This window comes from Gobio gobio, assembly GCF_949357685.1.
Source record: "Gobio gobio genome assembly, chromosome: 19".
Taxonomy (NCBI): Eukaryota; Metazoa; Chordata; class Actinopteri; order Cypriniformes; family Gobionidae; genus Gobio; species Gobio gobio.
Genome location: NC_137112.1, coordinates 32,921,210 through 32,942,670, shown reverse-complemented (window position 1 = coordinate 32,942,670; position 21,461 = coordinate 32,921,210). Strand labels below are relative to the sequence as shown.

Sequence of the window (21,461 nt, the reverse complement as noted above, 5' to 3'; positions counted from 1 at the left end):
TTTATTTTAAAAGTTTAAAAACATTTTATAAAAAATATTAAATGTTTTGTTTACTGTGACAACTGGATCTTTAAGAACTAGAATATATGCATTTTGAAATGCACTTTTACCTGCTAAAAGGAATAATTAACCTTTGTTAGAAGTGTGCTTTTATAGTAATAGGCCTATCTTTTTTTTTTTTTTTCGTTTTCAAAACTTGGCTTGAGCATTTGGTCCACAATCTTAGAACAAATAGATAGCAGTCTGGCCAGTCGAGCTTTGAGTTGAACAGAGAGACAGCTATACCATGCTGTACAACACCCTGTATTAAAGATTGAAAAAACATGAGACCCTTGCAGTTGTGGCTCAAGACCAAGGGACTTTCCCAGAGGGGCGACCCGCTCCGCATGATCAAGGTTACGCACAAGTGTTTTCGTACCTTGGTGGTGTGGAAAGAACCTTGGTTCTTGTCCCAAGGCCCCATGCTAGGAGCTCCTAGTTTTCACGTGACGCTTAACACAGATGCATCTCTCACAGGCAGGGGATCGATCATGAGCGGTTGCTCAGCACAGGGCACATCCCTGGGCACCAAAACCTGGCGGCAGAGGCCCAGGGGATGGAAGCTCCACCCTGAGGTGGGCCTATTTGCGTCTCAAGAAACGACACTGTCCTCTATGGCTCTCCCTCACGCATCCAGCTCAATTGTTCATGGGGGTTCTTGAGAGAATCTGTTGGAACAGATTCCAGTCTGTTGTTAGAAGTCCCGTTCTGGCCGACTCGAATTTGGTTCTTGGACCTTATGTCTCTCTTTAACGGCTCCCCTTGGGAGATTCCAATCAGGAGGGACCTTCTGTCTCAGTCAGGGGGCTTAATCTTTCACCCCCGCCCACTGTTGTGGAAGCTGTGGGTTTGGCCTCTGAGGGGGACCAACTCATAGACTCTGGTCTCTCAACTGAGGTTGTAGAGGCCATACTTCACTCCAGAGGAACCCTACACGAGGAAACTTCATGCCCTGAAGTGGAGAGTATTCACTTTGTGGTGCGAGAATCACCATAGCGGCTTTCCACATACCTTTGGGTGGTGAGTTTTTGGAGAGGAATCCATTGGTGACACGTTTCCTCCGTGATGCTTTGAGGCTGAGGCCTGTAATCCACACAAGGGTACCGGGGCCTGGGATCTTGCCTTTGTATTGGAAGATCTCTCTTTGGCTGTCTTCGAACCTTTGGAAACTGTTCCAGTTAAGTTTCTGACTCTAAAATGGTGCTTCTTTTAGCCATTACTTCTCTGAGGAGAGTAGGAGACCTCTAGGCCCTTTCAGTTCGTGCTTAGAATTTGCATCAGGTATTGTGAAAGCATTTCTACACCCAAGAACGGGTTATGTGCCTAAGGTGCCAGCAGACGATGAGCAAGTGGACAGTCGAGGCTATATTCCACTTGCTTATGAGGCTTCTGGACAACCATCACCAATGGCTGTTAGAACTCATCAATCAAGCAGACACATTCCCAGAGTGTTGCTACTATGATGCAGCATCTTGTTTCCTTCAGGGAACAATACAGTCGTAACCTGACACGTTTCAAGCCGAGTTTAAATGTAAAGGTACAGCTACATCATGAGGAGTAATTATATTTCAAAGACCATACAACTGTGGACATTCAAAAAAAAAAAAAAACGACATGCAGAAAAATATAGTTAAAAAAAAGATTCACAAAACTGTCTCTGAGGTGTTTAAAGTCCAATGGACAAATATACTGGAAGCTGGGAAATCGAATCTCGTATGCAGCCAGTTTGTTCCAGGCTCTTCAGTTTGCAAAAGTCAATCCTGCATACTAAACCTTGAAGACAAAGGCCTGCACTGCTATTCCCACATTACATACAGATTTGCCAGGCACCGACAAACTTCACTGTGATGTTCGGAATACAAAGTAAAAGCGCTCAGTACCCTGCTGTGAATGTTTTAACATTTAACGGAGCTTATGCCAAGGTCACACAATGTACAGGTCAAACTTCCCTGCAGTTACTGATGTGTCTGCACTGCACACTTGTACTCTTGTGTGTGCACATATGCTGCCTCTAGTGGTCACAAAGAACATTACAGCATGACTAAAATTTACTACGTCATGGTTAGCCTGCTTAAACCACTAAAATAGTACAATGGAATCATGGTACTGGCCTAGTACAATGCCATGTTTTGTGGACACTTACCATGGTTTGGCATATTATAATTATTCAATATCAATGTACAGGTACGCATTTGTAGCCTACAACACCACCACAGCACTTTTGTGGGAAAAAATATTTTTGATTTTCTCTAGTAAACTGACTCTATAGTAAACTGTGTATATGTAGCAACATTTACTCACCATTGCAATTTATTTCCATTTTCTCTTCAGCTTTTTCAGCCATCTAAAAAAAAATCGAGAGGTTATACTCACTGCAGAGCAAATATGTGGAGCTTACGTCTAGTTCCCCCTAGCTAGACATCCAGAGAGGAGTGGATTTAATTTGGGCCTAATGGGTGGATATCTGTGAACTAGCAAACAGTGTTATCTTAGTATATTTATCACGGTATTAATAATATAATGAATTACCTTATATTTTCATTTTTCGTTTAATTTAGTTTTTATTATAATTTTAGTTTAAGTTTTTAGTAATTTTATGTGCTTATCATTGTATTATAATTTTTTTTTATATTTCAATTTGAATATTTTTATGTTAGTTTTAGTAGCCTACTTCAACTTATTTGACTTAAATCTCTTTGATTTCAATTTAGAAAAACAATTTTGAATAGTTTTATTAGCAATAACAACACTGCTAGACTGAGGCCCTGTCCTCGTGAACATGGGTATTTTCAAAACAGCAGCTTTTTCTATGCAGTTTGGCCATTCGTCCACACGCAAACACACTATCCGGACACTGTAAACCGGAGATTTTCGCTGCGTCCCAATTCGCATACTATCCGTACTAAATAGTATTCGAAAAAATAATTAGTATGTCCCAAATCGTAGTATGTTTAGAGTATTCCAAAGTTTCCTGAATGGTCTACTATTTCCGGTCAGAATTCGAAGTGCAGATCGATCATAAACTGTAAAAAAATATGTTAGTAGTGTCCGTGACGTCACCCATAGGATTCTGAAGAGCCAGGTAATCCAGCCCCCGGAAAGCGTACCTTCCATAGGGGCAGCCATTGCTAACCAAGCCCATCACCTGCTGTTAGCATCCCATTGACTCCCATTCATTTTGGCCTCACTTTGACAGCGAATATCTTTACATCTGAGGCGTTTAAAGACTCCATTTGTCCGTTGTTTATTTCTAAAGAAACACGTCAATGTATAAAATGCTTCATTACCTTGTATCTTACACTATGGCCCCGTAGAAGCCGTTTTTGTAAACAGTAGGCTAACGATTGCATCATAACCACGTGACTCTGTCGCGCTGTACCGTGTAGACCAGAGGAGAAGCTCGTAGGCAATCTTTTACTGTCTATGAGGCAATCGGGGGGACGTGGAGGCATAAACACAGATAGAGATGTCGCAAATCCTGCTTCATTCATCAAAAGTTGCTCCTGCTCACTCTCTCTGTCTCTACAAGATTCGGTGATTCAGATTTTACGTTACACAACTACTAGAAGACTTAGATTAGATTAGATTAGATTAGATTCAACTTTATTGTCATTACACAAGTACAAGTACAAGGCAACGAAATGCAGTTTAGGTCTAACCAGAAGTGCAATAGCAGCAAGTGCAGGATATACAATGGATGCGTAAGTGCAGGACATGGATATGTACTGAATATGTATAAATATGTATAAATAGAGAGACGTTATTACTATAAACAGAACTGAATTTACAGGTGAATATGTACAGTGAATAAATATACAGATGGCTATTACTATAAACAGAATTTACAGGTGAATATGTACTATGAATACAATATACAGATGGCTATTACTATAAACAGAATTTTACAGATAGAGGTATACAATAATATGCTAGGCTAATATGAGGAATAGCAGTGGATTAGGGTAGTGCAATAAATTATGGACAGAGCATGTAAAGTGCAGTGGAAAGTGGTTGCATATTACAGTTAGAAGTACAGTGCAAAATGCAAATGTAAACATTGTTACTGTAAATACAGTCGGCAGTGCAAATGAGCATAATCCAGTTAAGATATGGCAGTGCAAGATGCCTATGTAAACAGTTGTTACTGTGATAAACAGTCGGTAGTGCAAATAACAAAGTGAAGGAAGATGTGAGGTAGGAGAGTTATCAGTTTATGAGGGAAGTGGATCAACGGGGGTTTGAGTTCAATAAAGAGACAGCTCTGGGGAAAAAACTGTTCTTTAGTCTGCTGGTCCTGGTCCGGTGGATCCTGAAACGCCTGCCGGAGGGCAGGAGAGAAAACAGTCTGTGGGCTGGGTGAGAGGAGTCCTTGAGGATGCTGCGAGCTCGATGCAGGCAGCGTTTCCTCTGGATGTGCTCGATGGCAGGCAGTGGAGTCCCTGTGATGCGCTGGGCAGTTTTCACCACCCGCTGCAGTGCCTTGCGCTCCGCAACAGAGCAGCTCCCATACCACACTGCCACACAGTTGGTCAGGATGCTTTCTATTGCGCAGCGATAGAAGTTCACCAGGATAGCCGAGGAGAGCTGATTCTTCCTCAGTGTCCTCAGGAAGAAGAGGCGCTGGTGAGCCTTCTTGACCAGGCTGGAGGTGTTGGTCGTCCACGACATGTCCGCCGAGATGTGGATCCCCAGGAACGTTCAACAGCCATTCCATTGATGTGGATGGTGTCGTGTGTGCCTCTTGACTCCTTCCTGAAGTCCACGATGAGCTCCTTCGTTTTGGTGGTGTTGAGGAGCAGGTTATTATCAGCGCACCATGTGGCCAGGTGCTGGATCTCCTCCCTATAGGCAGTCTCATCGTTGTTGCTGATGAGCCCAATCACCGTAGTGTCATCCGCAAACTTGACGATGGAATTAGATCCATACACAGGCTTGCAGTCGGCGGTGAAGAGGGAGTAGAGAAACGGACTTAGCACACAGCCCTGTGGTACACCAGTGTTGAGTGTGATGGATGTGGAGCAGGTGAATCCTGAACGAACATGCCACTGTCAGACAGGTTGCTTACGTCACATCTACGTCGTCAAGCTCAGTCTGAGGCTGCGCAGTACGCTCACTCCCCTGTCATCTGTCATGAAGGGCAAAATTAGCTGTATAGACCAAAACCACAATTTGTACCAGGCTGTAAACGTGTTTTTCTGCTGTAAAGTTGGGCATTTTTACATGGGGCTCAATGAGATTCTGCTCCCTTCTGGAGCCTGTCCCTAGCGGCCAGTCGAGGAATTGCAGTTTAAGTCAATTCCGTATTGGCTTCAAGAGAAACTGCGGGAGGTTGCCACTTGAGATCGATGCGCACTGTAACGGCTGATATTGCCCACAACCCATTGCGAGATGGATGAGGATTCGATTTGAACTACAAACGTGGATAAAAAGTATTAAAAAACTACAAACATGATGGTTATGTGAGTCCGATGGTTAAGTAGAGAGGGTTAGATAAAGAGGTTTGAGTGAGCAATTATCAGTATCTAACCTGACGAAAAGATATTTATTCAATATTATCCGCATTAAAGGTCCCGTTTTTCGTGTTTTTTTTAAGCTTTGATTGTGTTTACAGTGTGCAATATAACGTGTTCATGTTTCGCGTGTAAAAAAACAGTATTTTTCACACAGTTTACTTATCTGTATACTGCTGTTTTCACTGTCCTCAAAACGGCTTGAAAGATTTCCCTGTTCTATGAAGTCCCTCCTTCAGAAATACGTAACGAGTTCTGATTGTGCCAGCGGTTCCCGTGTTGTGATTCGACAGCAGCTTAGCGCACGCAGAGCGCACGTTACCGGAAAGGTCACGCCTCTCACCATAACGGGGATGCATGCGCTCAATGATCTCTAAGTACAGCGTCCCTGGGAAAGCCAAACAAAGGTGACTTGACTCTGGGATGAAAATAACAGCGTCTCGACGACATGGCGACAAACAAACTACACAAACACAACCGAACGCAACCCTTCCTCTTATCCACGCGGGAGCAACAAGACCACGCCCCCTTTTTTGCGTACTCTTGTGGGCGGAGGTGAGTCGACAAACTGCTCTACTGACGTCATTAAAGCAGGATGTACAGAGATGTAGTCCCAACCGGCCGTTCACTGTAGGCTTTGAAAGGGAACTTCTGTTAAATAAAATATCTCGCTTGGCATTGAACTTTGAGCTTTATAATTTTACAGGTATTATATATGCTCTAACAGCAACATTACACACTAACTAAAGTTTGAAAAATGGGATCACGAAGAACAGGACCTTTACATTTCACCTGCAGCAGCATTGTGAACTTTTGTAATGATACGTTTGGCCATTAACTTTTAAATGCATCATCATATTTAAACTGCAAACACATGAGAGGAGTCTCTGCATTAAAGACCCACGAATGGCAGATCAACGTGCTGCTACATTTCTCTCCGATACGGTAGGAGGATTTGAACTGTGACGATGATTGACAGGGCAGTTTAAACGGTGATGGGATGCACACAACTAAGCAACAGAGTCCATTATAGATGACGAAGTAGTATGTCCCAAAGCTTGCATACTCTTCTGCTACACACTCAAAAGTATGTACTTTTTCTTCACAAAAAGAGTACACACTTTTAGGTCGTAGTATAAGTAGGCGAATTGGGATGCAGCATTTGGCTCGTATGTCAAACCGGAAGCGGCAATAACCTTTTTTCCAGGCTTCTGATTTGCCAACATGGCTTTACTGTTAGGGTTATATTGCCACCTGTTGGTTTGGTATGCTCTTGACATCGCTTCATAGCGTGTTTTGCGTTTTCATGTGGACGCAAATATTTATTTAATTTTAATGGAGGAGGAAAAACTGTTTTAAAAATACCTGTGTACGTGTGGACAATGCCTGACAAAACTGTTTAAATGAAACTGTTTCGGCATGAAACGGAAGTTGTGATAGACTTTTCTTCCCTATTTGGATGTGTTCTCTGGAGAAAAATGTAGGGCGGTGGGCGGGAATTGATTTTGTCCATTGGGAATTGATTGGATGGTTGTGGGTTGCTATTGCTGTGATCTCATGTGAGTGACAGGTTGCCGTGCCCTTAGGCCAGTAAACACATCATCAGTGAAGAGAAAAGATGTTGCTGCAAAAAGGCTATTTAGATTAAAGATTACGAGTGCATATACATTTTTTTTTTTAAATGACGTGCATGGATAAATAATTTATAATACTGCAATATTCCATAAAAAAATAAGAATTTTTCATTTTGATTTCATGGGGACTTTAAGGGTATCAGAAATCTCGAGTTGACAAAGGGCTCGTACCACAAGATGGCGCTACAGTTTCATTTGAGAAAACGTATAAACGTATTGTATAGTGTCGACAGAATGTCATTTTCTGGTAGTATTTTTTCTGTCTCCCAGAGTTTCGCTCCAACCCTAATCAAGCACACCAGATTTCTATAAAGTTAAAGGCAGGTGAATTTCATCATGGTTGGCCTTAAACTCTGCAGGAAAGTGGACCTCGATGGACAGAGTTGAGAAATCCTTGATTTTGGTATTAAAACCAATGCATAGGCTATACTCTTTTTAGGGTTAATGTCAAGTTTAGGTTGTAGTTAGCTAGCTAGGGGCACTTGTAGGTTTATTTCTTCTATTTGTACTTTTGTTTATCTCTGAGTTCTGTTTGTGCTTGTAGGTATTTCTTGGAACCAGATTATAAGTGAACATCTCTGTTATTTGGTTTTACTCTTAATATTTAGGATATACCTGTACAAAAAAATTATGTAGGGATTAGCTTTTCCCATTTTGTTTATTCTTGCTTGAGAAGTAGGCCTCAGTTTGCTTCCATATAGGTCTAGACTAAGGCTGTATTTAGGATTTCCTAGTCAAATAGTTTGCACCATATTGAAGTTATGTTTATAGGCTATTATAAAATCAATACATTTCAAGTATTGTTACAACCTGTTCGGTTTTACCAGAAAGAACAAGTTCTTACGTCCCGCTGCAGTGTTTGATGTCAGGCATTATGGAATGCAGTTACCCGTGTTGTCCACTAGAGTCCGCTACTGTTGCTCACAGGCTAAATCTCCTGTCTACACATTCTCCAATGAGAACTGGGCGATGTGAGCTTTGAAGCCGAATCCTCATTGCGAAGTCGCCAATCAAACAACCCGGTCAGACAAACAGAGAGAGCGAGTGAGGGAGGAAAGAGCGTGCGTCCCATATGGATTAACAGAAACGCACCCGTGATTTTGCCCTGATCAATACACGATCTTTTGCGACTGGACACCGGAAACGGCCGCCTGATCACGATCTATCAAAGAACAACGATTGAGCCTGATAATAAACGAGGACTATGGCACAGGCGTTCAAGAGGCCATGTAAACGGTATGTGATGTGCTCTTTCCTTCACTATCACGGAGAGCGCTGTTACAAACGCTTCTTATTTATATACGACCAGCTGTTTTTGCGCAGTGGCTGTAAATATTCCTAAAATCTTGGTGTTGGTATGAGCTTCTCCCGAACTGAGAACGAAACACTCTGGCGCAGCTGTGAATGTAACATTTATTGCAAGATTCTGAGGCGTTTGACCGCCGCGTTTTGACTCATATTATCGCCTGATTCTGTTTCAAAAACGACTCGCTATCAACTTGACAAGTTTGGGCTTCTGAGCTCAAATATTACTTAAAATACGTTTATTTAGTAGGACAGTCTGAGTCATTGATAGATGAAATTAAATCAGAGAACGTGGTGTAGCCTAGTTGGGTAATATTAATATTGTATTGTTGTTGGTTTTATTATATTTTAAGAACATATTTTAATATCGCCATTGAACTGGCTCTGTAAACAGAAAAGAGCATGATGGTGTCTGTTTTTAATTATTTAGGCCTACTTTATAAATGCATTTGGTATTGAATGGTTTCTTTTTAAATACATAAAATCTCCACATGACATTGTTATCGTTTAAGTGTCATTAGCAATTCAATATTAAGTCATAATGTAACTTTAAAATGTAAAACAAATATTTTGCAATAAAATAAATAGCATGTATTCAAATTCAGAAATTAAAGTCAATGCATTAGAAATGATTTAACATTTATATTTATCTATCATTCAATAACTAGCCTCGTTTATAAAGTTGTGTGTTTTGAAAATGCGTTATGATGTATCTGCTCAGGCTTCAATTTATTCAAGTCTTAACTGTAATTTACAGCAAAACATTTGCATTACTTAGTGATTCAAGTGTTTAGCTTCATAAAAGTACATGTAGGCCTATATGACATAGTAACCACGATTTGTTTAGTCTCCATGGCACGTTGGCTAAACAAGAATTGCATTGTTTTGTAGTGCTTTGTGACTAAGAGAGAAAAATGTTATTCATCTTTTATTAAGACCTTATGTTTTCTTCCAGGTTTATATGTCCTCTGCATGATCACAGCCTGCATTTTTCCTTTCGACATGACAATCTGGAATTAGTCTCAGACATTTACCTGTTTCAGGTCTATTAGTGTGCAAAATATCACGTGTTGTATCTCTGAAACCACCCGCACACGAGACCTGTTAGACGGGGGTAAAAAAAAAGCACCAAATAATATTTTATCAGCTCAAAAATCTGTCTAAACTACGTAGAACTGTGGTGTCTGAACTCTAAAGATGTTCTTGGCCAGGCGTCGTCTTCGCAACAGGTCAGATGTGCCATGCGTTTGGTTGAGTCACCTTCCTGTGGGATTCGCCGTTTGTGAGTTTGGCCTTTTCATCCTCTGTTTCCATTTTTCTAAATTGTGAGTCTGTTGTTAACGGTTAGTTTTACTTTATTTTGAAGTTTGTTTTGTAGCCTATTTGCCAAATGTCAATGCTTATTCTGACTTTCCCACCGGATGCCAAAGAGGTTGAACGTTACTTCATTGGCTGAATATGGGCAAGCTCGCCACCATCTGCCTGTCAGATCAGAGTAGAGTCGGCTAGCTTAGAGGTCTTTGAACCGATATTAGGGTGGGAACGCCACAGGAAGAGAGGCGTATTGATGATGGAAGGCCACAGCATACGGCGCACAAGCCTTGATCAGCTGGAACTGCCATAAGCGAACACCCTAGGCATGAAGGGAGCTGTGTGATATTTGTTGATGGGTGGGTGTGTTGGGGGAGGGGTGTATATGGGGGACAGGGATGACAGCGGCCTCTTTGTCTTTGGCTCTCCGAGCCGTGTGAACGTGTCTGAGTTGGCCCTGCCTCACGTGACGCGGCTGCCCTCACTCCTCCCTGTCCTTTGTTCGACCAATCTGGGAGCCACCCCTGATTGAATGGGATTATATCCCAGCAGGGGATTGATTCCGGGGGCCTGTATCTGGCTGGCCTGGGGTCCCTGTGGAACAATGCAGATCCACCCTCCTTGCCACCCCTCCTGTCTTGCTGCACCCCTCCGGCCAAAACTCCGTCATCATGAGACTGCATAGGAAGCCCACGGGAGGCCGGAGCTTCTGGGAATGAAGCAGAACCCCAAAAAGGCCGTCTAGAAAGGGATACATTTATATTTGTGCAGTCCATCTGTTGGTGCCTGAGAATGCTGTTTACAGCCAGATCTGGTTTTCGGAAGTGTTTTTGCACAAGTGTTTATGTGCTTATCTGACTCTAACACGACGTCCTAAGCAAGCGTGTTTTCCATGTTATTCTGAAGGTTTGTTCGCCTTAGTTTGTAGTCCAGCAAAATGTTCACTTTCAGTGTAGACGGGCAGACAGACTTGCTGTTAACTGATCATACTGAGTCCTCTCTGTTTACCCTGATCTCCATATGTACACGTTTAGTTCAGCAGAAATTAAACAAGTGACTGAACGATTTGCTGATGGAAGGCCTAAAGCACGTCACAGTCAGGCTGCTGCTTATTTATTCAGATGATCGTCCCCAGAGATGACCAGTGGCACACAGGGTTTTGCATTTTTGGAATGTAAAATGGGGTCAAAATGTGGTGTAATGGAAGGGTCCAGGAATTTCTGTCAGACAGATGCCTTTCTGCTTCCTCTTTAGTCTTTTTGTTCTGGTGCCACTCTTCTGGCGTAGGGTGTGAGAATTTCCTACAGTTGTGTTTGTAGGCGGAGAAACAGACCCCCTGCCACTGTCACATTATGAAGAAAACAACTGGTCACAAATGGTCACGCACTTAAAGGGATAGTTCACCCAAAAAATAAAAATCTCTTAATTCATGCTACATGCTATGCCAAACCCAGTGAAAGTTAATGAGGTCCAATGTAGGGGTGTAACTGTTCTCTGTAAAAAAAAAAATGCTATGTTTTTAAACTCATTTAAGCCTTGCCAATTTAAACATTTCAAGTACAAGAAGACCCGAAGGAACGAGTGTGCGCTGTGAGAAGATCTGTGTGTGCACTCATCCGAAATGCGCACATGGAAAGTGTCTTAGACAGCGTCTTAAAAAGCGTCTTAGACAGCGCGCAGATATTGAGTTCTCTTTCAAGTTTTGTGCTTGAGTGGACAAATTCAAACAAATTATGCCCGTCTTTGGGAGTATCCTAGCAAACAAAGTAGGTCATGTCTTAAGTGAGTGTAAACTCGAGAAAGACAATGCATGTGTACAGTATCAGTGTACTGGATCTGTGCATTGTGTCTTAAAGTGACAGCAGCCTAATATTATATAATTTTTTTCCCCTGAATATAGCGCATACCAGACTGTACCGAAAACCGGGACCCCATTGACTTGGCCTATAATAATATGCACAACAACAGTGAAAACAAACTTTCTTTTGTGTTCTGTCAAATAAAAAGTCATACAGGTTTTGATTGACATTTGGGTGAAAAAAACGGTGACAGAAGTTTCATTTTTATGGGAACTATAATTTTGATCCTCTTAGCCGCAACCAATAGAATTTTACACAAGTGGTATAATTTTAACCACTTTGGGGCCTAGGATCACTCTATGATTTATTCATGTTGTCACTATATCATGCTTTTGGGGGAAAAAAAATTGACCTTAGAGCTTCCCTGCTGAACCCATTTACCATTGTGCAGAACTAGATGACCATTAAACCCAATGCCTCTGCGTCTCTGTGCCGGCAGCTGTGTCACGCTACATGTGTTGTAAGGCTGATCGAACACTAAATCCATTTTCACGGCACTCAGCAGGTCTTCAGGTCAATTTAAATTCGAAGCTTAGCATCTGTCCAGCTGTGACTCCCACAGGAGCAGGCCTCTTAATATGGCACATCAGTCTCTGTGTGTGCAGGAGAGAGAACGGCTTCCCCCAGGTTCAGAGGAACTGTCGTGCTGCAGAAGAACCTGCGCTGCACTGATGACGGTGCCGAAAGCGAGATCTGCTTGGCTCTGTCTTTTGCTGAGCAAGCAGACAATCTGAGTCAGATGATCGGAGCCAAAGACAAAGATCAAAGATCTGATCAAAGTCAGAGTCACACATGTGCGCCTCTCTATATGTTTCGCATCTGTGACTGAACATGTGGCACTTTGATCCATATGTGGTTCAAGTGGGTCATTAGTTAAATTATTCTGTCTTTATGTAATTAATCACTTTAGATATTACAGGTGCCTTTTACATTGTATATGTACCATATTGGCTGATTTTAAAGATTAAAAAAAAAAATTGTTTCAGTCAATATTGGATAAACATTGGCCGATGTTATGTAATCTTTAGCAAATCTCGAAATGAATGTATATTTCATACTGTACTTGTTATGATTATTTAAATTCACATGTAGCATTTAAAGTTGATTTTTAGTTTTCTGTGTTTTCATTTTATTAATTGACAAAATGGTACAGAATTATATTTAGTTTTAATATTGGTGCATCCCTTAGTGATCTCAAATCATTGAGAAGTTTGCTTGTGGTTGACCTATATACCACCAAGCCCATTTAAGCCTTCATTAGTTTAACATCTATATTTAACAGTTCTGTCTAATAATTAAAAAGGCAAACACTAATACGTTTTCATATACAGTCTGCATTCATAAAATGTGCTTTTGTCATTTTAAAGTCTTTGAATATCTTTTGACGTGGGCTTGTAAGCAACCACCCAGAACACCTCAGCAACTGCACAGCAGCACACTAAAAATTACTTAACACTTTCACAACCTTATGGCAATGCTCCGGCAACCGTCCTAACATCGTAGTGGCGAGCCTTTCTTGAGTGATATTGCTGATTATATTCCACAGCCATTTGATTTTTGAGAGTCGACAGGATGCTTATGTAGTTGCTAGGCCTTATGATGAATGCCAACTAATTTTTCTCTAATTATATCTGCATTCTCAATGAGTGGCAAATTATCAAAGCATGCTTCTTATTCTTTCATTCTTATCTCTTAACAGAGCCTAATGAACCGGTTGTGCAACTCGTAGTGCCGTCAAGCTCCTTTCTGCGTTCCTTGTGTGCACTGCAGCACCCCTTACAGGAACATGTCTGCAGCGCAGACTCAGAATGACCGGGAACAGCGCTGGGGTTGTCTGGAGTCCCTCGGCCTCAGCCAAAAGGAGCTGGTCTTAGCAGAGGCCCTGCAGATGGAGTATGACGCCCTCGCCCGCCACAGACAGGACAAGGGCCCAGCAAATGTGCTACCCCCTGACACCAGCAAGTCATCTCCCTCGAGGAGCGAGCCCTCCCTGCCTAGACGTGTTCCCAGTCCCCCTTGGAATAATTTGCAGCAAGGTGTGTCCGGATCTGACCCCATGCTCAATCACGTTCAACCCGGAGTGTCGAACCTTTCACGTTCCAGCGGTGAATCTCACGGATTTAGTAAGGAGCCTCGTTACATCCTGGACGAATGGGAAAGTGACTTTGAAGGAACTTCGCAATTGCTGTCAAAAGGGCTGCCATCCCTAGATGAGCCTCCGCCACCGGTACCGCCTAGGAATCCTATCCCCCAGAATGATTCGTTTATTGTCCATCGAAGCTCAGCTCCACGGGATGTCAACTTGTTCACTCCTGAGGTGGACCAGCCCAAGCTTTCCTCCGGAGACACTCTGAACTATGACAACCTCAATGACTCCCTGAGCAAGTTAAATGGGGATTGGCTGTCACCTAATAGAAGCCAGAGAGTAAATGGGGACAAATCAGGGAAGGCAGTAGCTCGCAGTAACACCCTTCCGCCACAAGTTCCTCCCCGCACTTATCCCCCGGGGCAGAAGAGCACTAGAAGCCAGCGCAGAGTATCAGTTGATCCGGTGAGCATTCATAGATTCTCTTTCATGATCTCCTGGAAGGTTTTTATTATAAAATGTTTTAAGTTATGCTGAAAAATTCTATGAATTTATCATAAATATTAATTATTTTTTACTTTCAGATAAAGCAATATTTATTTTAATAAATCTTTTAAAACCTTTTAGGTATCTCTGGGTTCCAGAACAAATGGCTTTGGTTACGAGCTCTTTCAGGTGTCTGAAGAGAGGGATGAAGAAGTGGCAGCCTTCTGTCATGTGCTTGACTTGTGAGTTACTACGCTGTGTGTTTGTCTTTCGTACAATAATTTAAATATGGTTTATTATTTAGAATATTAATTCAAATTGATGTGCAAATCCTTTACTGTTTTGTTTTCATCAGGCTACGATTGGCATACCCATGCAACGACTACTCAAAAAATGCGGGCTTTGTTTGGAGCCCATGCGTGGCGCAAGATGAACTGCAGCAGGGCCTAGGGGTCAGCATAAAGGTCACCGTTTACAGTTACCACTTCAGAGAACCGCACACTTTCTCTTGTGATGGTAAGAACTTGTTTATTCACTCAGGCCACACACAAAATTCGGTTGTCAATTCACCTTTTAGTGCTTAATCCTGTTCTGTACACGCATAGTTCAGCAATTTACGGGAGTGACAACCTGCGGTCTACAAACGAGTTAATGCTGGAAAAATGCAGGTAGTGACTGCCACAAATATTCTATGCAGTGTGTACAGAATTGAACTGAACAACTAGTTGCTAATGAAATATTTTAATGTGCATCAAAAATGTTTCTCTTCTATGGGTGGTGCAATAAATCACAGGGTAGGTGGTAGAGGCCTTGACTAATATGTGCTGCTAGAAAAACAGCGAACAATGAAAGCCCACAATAAACCAAAATAATGTTTTATGCTGAAAATAAGATACGCATAGCAATCCCCACTGCCTCTTTAAAGAGCGAGTTAATTTACTCACCCTCAATTTGTTCCAAACTTGTATGAATTTTTCTTCTGCTGAGCACAAAAGATATTTTGAAGAATATGAGGAACTAAACAGTTGATGGACACCATTGACTTCCATAGTAGGGGAAAAAAATACTATGGAAGTCAATGGGGTCCATCAACCATTTGGTTGCCGACATTCTTCAAAATATAATTTGTGTTCAGCAGAAGAGAGAAATTTATACCGGTTGAGGGTGAGTAAATGATGAGTTTTTGTTGTTGGCTAAACTATCCCTTTAACTCTGTTCAAGCTCGGCTCACAAAGCAATCGAGTTAACAATGATATACAGCTTAAACTGTAATAATTCTTTGGTCAGAATAGCGGATACTAGGGGTGTAATAGTACATGGATTCGTACCGAACTGTTTCGGTACAGGGCTTTCGGTACCACGCGTGCACCGAACCGAAAGCCCTGTACCGAAACAGTTCGGTACGAACGGTTTCCAAATGCAATCTTTAACAGTTAACAATCGGCTTGTTTTAAGCGCGGAACACACTTCAATCCGAGTTCCCACACAAACATATTAAGTATTCAGTCCATTTTTATCACGAAATTCAAACGATAAATGGCGTTTTGACGCTCTTTAATGTGGCGTGACTGATCATCACTGATCACAGTTCAAGCGGCTGCGCGACTCGTGCGTGAGAACACGATCAATCATCTCTTCCTAAGGAATAAACATGAATGAACATCTGAAGGTATGTTGAGGATACATTACAACTTACTGTCATGTATCATATGTGGTGTAATCGCTCAATCAGTGTTTCAACGGCGGAAAGACCTCAATATAACTGCTTGTAAACTAAACAATGTCACGTAGCATCATATTTACCTCAGGCAGTCATTCAGTGTCCACAGCTGTTACTTCACTAGAGAGATGAACTCTTTCACTAAATATATGAACTATATTAGCCTATATATTCTTCTTAACATGTTAGTGATGCCTTGATTATTTAATGTATGTTCAAATAAACCTGTCATGAAAATGACAGACACTGTGTATAAATGATTATATTTCAACAACGAATTGGAGAGTTCATAATTAGATTTAGAAGTTATTGCAAAAACTGCCTTATGTGAAGTGTACATGTTTGTGTGCTATGTTATTTGAGTGTTTATTATTATACCTAAAAATAAATAGCAACTGAATTTAGGCTAATAGTTTGGGCTCTGTTTTTAACCTTTTAATATTATAGTAAAGTGCAAGTAAGGGGCTCCCTATATAGTTTACAGCAATATATTCAATAACATTTTAGTTATAATTTAATTCATTTAAGGACGGACACTTTTTTTTTTTTTTTTTTTTTTTTTTTTTTTTTCTCTTCTCAGTAAACCCCTGTTTAATAAAAATAAATAAAAAGCAATTTTGTAAAACTGCTGTACTGAACCATGACTTAAAAACCGAGGTACGTACCAAACCGTCAGTTTTGTGTACTGTTACACCCCTAGTGAATACCAAACACGCGAGATGCCAGAACACTGCTATGGTTACCACGGTGTCAATCAATGCAGTTTCGGGAGTGTGTCGTGCTCTGTACACACATGGAACAATAATTTAGGGGACTCACGCCGCATTTAAATGCGGTTGTCACTTCTGAAACCTATCGTCTGCCTGGTCCTGGCCTTATTTATATTCTAACAGTACAGATCATAATCATTTTAAATATTCTGCATCTACTCTGTTGAGCTTGGTTAAAATGGTAAAGCTGTATTTTCTGTTCCACATCCTGAAACTTTTGAACAGTACCACAGGATCTCATTGGAAAAACTGCTCTAAACTCTGAATTGTCTTAATGGCATTACACTGAAGGGGCGTTCTGCCAGCCATCTGTTTTGTGTACTCAATTAAGAGGCAGCTTTTCATTCACCCGCCTTGGAGGAACGAAACACACACATACACGCACAAACCGATATGGCCTCATGTGGGAAGATTAGAGAGGGGCCCGAGAAATATATCGTGAACACGATTTCACTCTCGCTTATTCACAGTACTTGTTTATCTTGTTCTTGCTGCCCTTTCATGATTTGCTTCACAAATTCCCTTTTTCATGGCTGCCTGCCAGTATATGATGAATTCTGTCTGTGGTGCCATTCTCACATGGGTCTCCATTTGTGTCATAAGCAGCTGTGAAATCTGCTAAATATAATCGAAAATGATGCAGGTCAACTCAAAACAGTTCGTAGGGCATTGAAATGTTTTCTCGGGCCTGTAAAGCATAGTTTGAGGGTTGGGTAGTGATATATTTACTCCACAGTTAGACAGTTAAAAGATATCTTTCAAATAAATATCCCTTTTTCATATTGTACATTTGAAATCAAAGTAGATTTAGGAACCCAACATCATTTTGTAAGTTGTTTAGAATGGAATAGGAATGCCTTTGACATTATACCAGGTACAACGAAATTAGGAAGTGCTTCCCTTGATGCATGAAAAAACAAAAGCATGTAGAACAATTTATTACATTTAATTAATAAATTAAAAGAATTAATAATTGAATATTAAAATAAAATGTAGTGAAATTGTAAAATATCATACCCTATTTTTATAATCAAGTGGTTAACACTTTTTCATTGGTCCACTATAGACATTCTACTACTAACTAAAAGTAACTTTGTAACTTCATGTCAACTAACTCTCAGTAGAGTATTACTAGACTGTCTGCTTAACTATCTGCCTACACTTTTTTAATTTATTTTTTATTTTATACAATCTACTGACTATAAGAAACTTTGCAAGTACATCTAAAAGTATTCTACTTACACAAACGCTAACCTAACATATCTAATGAGAGTTAGTTGACATGTAGTTGCTAAGTAACTTCTAGTTAGTGAATGTCTAAAGTGGATCATCGAAATAAAGTGTAACCAAAAATAGTCATTTGATTTGAATTATATGCCCTTTGATTTGACAAGATTCTCATATTCATAAACCTGGAAATAACCAGCAATTTAAAAGTTTCTAAGCCTGACTTTCAAAAGTCATGAAAATAAAATATTGAAAGTAAGAAATTTAATATGAAAAGGAATATAGTGAAACTGAACACAGTCCTGCACTCAAGCGCACACCATTGGCCAATTAATGAGTCCGCATTGCTATGTCAAGGTATGTCACAGTGTCACAGACAATGTGTTTTTTTAATTTTTTTAATTTATTTATTTAACTTTTCTTTTTTTTCATCAAAGTCAGTTTACAATATAGTTGAGTAGAAATCAACTGACAAGGGTTTACTTGTCTCATATTTTTTTTTACATAACAATAATTACATTAACAGTAGCAATAAGAGATGTTGAAATTGTGCCTTGCAGAACACGTGGGTTACAAGTATCTTGTCTTTCCATGCGCACTACTTGCAGTCTCTGTGGTCTCTAATTGGAATGAGTGGTCCATTCACATGAAAAAAATATTAAGAGCCTAGCCTTTAGACTCATGTTCCAACAGAACTGCCCAATTCATTATTGAGAAAGTCTGGAGGAAATGGAGGTGTGTGTGAGAGAGACAGGGGCGTTTCTCCAAAATGTGCTCTCTCTGTGACCGCAGTGCAGTACATCTGCCCAGTTAGGATGTAATTTGTGGGAAGGGGGAGGGGAAGGATGGATTAACCTTTTTCTGGTTCATCCCTACCTCTGCTCTTTCACATCCTCCTAGTGAAGTGACAAACATTACTATGAACCAAGGGAAAATTCCCATCATCGTTTGTTTATTCAGATCAGTAGATGCTAATTTACTGTATCAGGAGCATTTGGTAGCGTGTCCATTTCTAGAAAGGACTGCACACACTTGTCACTAATTGATGACCTCTTATTGATCTCACTACAAGATAAACCAATATCTTTTGAGGCATACTGGGCACTTATTCTGTTTCTTTGTGCACTCACTGCCTTGGTCAAGCTAACCATGTCAAAAATGGATACTGACACATTAAAAAAGGTTTAAATAAAGTTAGCTAATAACTTGTATAGCATCTTAATAGATGACTACCATATTTAATGCATTTTTACAATTAACAACATTTATCCTGCACAAAAACAATGAGAATCTGTGTGACAGACAATATTATATTTGAAAAGAATTTACAACCTAATAAAGCTATAAAACCATACAAAAAAGTAGAACGCACAATGAAACAAACGAATCAGTGACTCATTTGAACTGGCTCATTGAACTGAATCACTCAAACTAAAGGATTCGCGAAAATGAATCAGACTTCCCAATGCTAAATGCGCTACATACTGTCAGAAAGAATGCATTTTAGAATGACTTCTGAAGGATCATTTAAAGGACATTTAAAATTTAAGTTATTTTAGAAAAAAGTTATTTTAAATTGGAGTAAAATTTCACACAATATACCGGTTTTTACTGTATTTTTGATCAAATAAATGCAGCCTTGGTGAGCGTAAGAGACTTCTTTCAAAAACATTAAGAAAATCTTACCTGGCCCTATACTTTTGAAAAGTAGTGTACTAGTGTTTATGACGGAGGATTTTCTAGAAAGATGAGGTTCTGCCTCAGTTCACTTAGTTGTAATACAGATGATAATTTGAAGTGTATTGTTTTATTTACTCTACTTGTTGGAAAATGTGGCATGTTACTGGAAAAGCTACACTATACTACTGAAAAATGTTACTTATTTACTCCCCAACACCGTTAGATAGTTATTTCTCATCATGCAAGTAACGTAAAATAATGTCAGTATTGTTGTTCTCTTCTCAAAGGATCTTCAACCATAGACCTGCTGATCTATCAAACCCTCTGCTATTCCCATGATGACCTGGATATGATTGATGTGGACGACTACCTGCTGAAAATCTGTGGCCAGGCAGAGTTCCTCAAAAAGTAAGAACTAGGGGTTCACCGAAAGTGCCGTGACTGAATCTCACTTGATGCGTTGTTTGCTGGCTATCTAAATGCATAGAATGTCTATAGTTACAAAATTTAACCTTCTTATTTAGCCTGCCAAATGACCGTAAACGGCAATTGTAAGGTAAAACTATAGACAACCACTGCATTTTATGATCCAATGATCAGGATCCAAACATATTCTTCCATAATCTTTATTAGAGATTCACTGCTCGACTGGCCATAAATCAGAACTGTATGTTGTTTGCTCCAAACTAATTTTTTTGGGGGGTTTATTTCGGCCGAACTTTATTCCGGACTTGCATAAACTTCGTTGCGATTGATTCCCAAAATGTCATTTGTGTTGAAATATTACGAAGTTAGTAAATAGGGCGTTAACACAGGACTGAGACGGGAGCCGCTGAAGATGAAGGCAAATACTGTACCAGACACAGCAAGCTCACTATTTGCGATGTTCGAAATATAGGAATAAAAATGTAAATATTGTCTTGGGGGTAGGGGTTTATATGAATGTATCTCTGAAGGGAACTGACTGTCTTCAGAAATGTTTTGATGCCATTTTCTTTTCCTCTTACCTCCAAAGAAACCGCTGCTGTTCCATAAGCGCCACCTACTGTCATGTAGTGAATTTGCATTTTCATTCAGTCCATCTGCTTGGTTTTTGTTTTGTGCAGTTGTCTATGTTAGTGTTGTCAAAAATATCGATATTTCGGTATGTATCGATACTGAAATATCTGAAACGATACTAATTTTCTACAGTATGGATACCAGCTGCGCTCTCCTCTCCAACCGACAGTGAGTTGACACGCACCCGCCTCCTCTCATTCAGTCCGGTTAACCTGTTAAACTGCAACCCCACTTTGGGGCTCACAGCTGAAAACGACCTACCTGAATTAAAACAATTATAGCTCCTGAGAACAGTGTGCTACAGGCACAATTAAGGTATCTTTGGAAAGAAGACACTTGGGACTCTACTAAAAAGCAATCAGAGTTGATAATTCTCAAACAGATAAAAAATTATAATAGTTGAAATGCCTCAAAAATTATTTGCACTACACAGAATGTTGTATTATTTCATGTAAAAATATATGAAAATAGACCTGGAGGAATCCAGTTCAGTTATGGATTGAAAGCCACACGACTTATCAGTTTATATTTCAAGTTTGAGGAAGATATAATGAAAAATGTGGTTCCTGCAAGCTTTTTTCCAAGACTATGTCTGTTCCATTTCTCCCTCCGCCTGCTTGAGGCACATCCCCAGAAATGACATCTCCCAACTAAAACAATTGCAGTTGCTAAACAATTTGCACTACATGCACAATTTAGACATCTTTAAAAAGAAGACACTTTACAGTTTATTACCCAAACATTAAAGTAGAAAAAAACTTAGAAAGACAAACAG

The 21,461-nt window shown here is 40.2% G+C and overlaps 1 protein-coding gene across 2 annotated transcripts in view; it reads left to right on the top strand.

Annotated features, from left to right (window-relative positions):
- The first annotated feature begins 8,156 nt into the window (after positions 1-8,156).
- Positions 8,157-21,461, top strand: part of pik3c2b (phosphatidylinositol-4-phosphate 3-kinase, catalytic subunit type 2 beta) — a 55,743-nt gene continuing 42,438 nt past the window's right edge. For both annotated transcript variants that reach the window (XR_013818609.1, XM_079845049.1), the window contains exons 1-5: positions 8,157-8,419; positions 13,358-14,209; positions 14,372-14,472; positions 14,586-14,746; positions 19,915-20,035. Coding sequence is in view for 1 of the 2 variants with exons in the window: in XM_079845049.1 (XP_079701175.1) it covers positions 13,445-14,209; positions 14,372-14,472; positions 14,586-14,746; positions 19,915-20,035 (1,148 nt within the window). In the remaining variant the exon portion in view is untranslated. The remainder of the gene's footprint in view (positions 8,420-13,357; positions 14,210-14,371; positions 14,473-14,585; positions 14,747-19,914; positions 20,036-21,461) is intronic.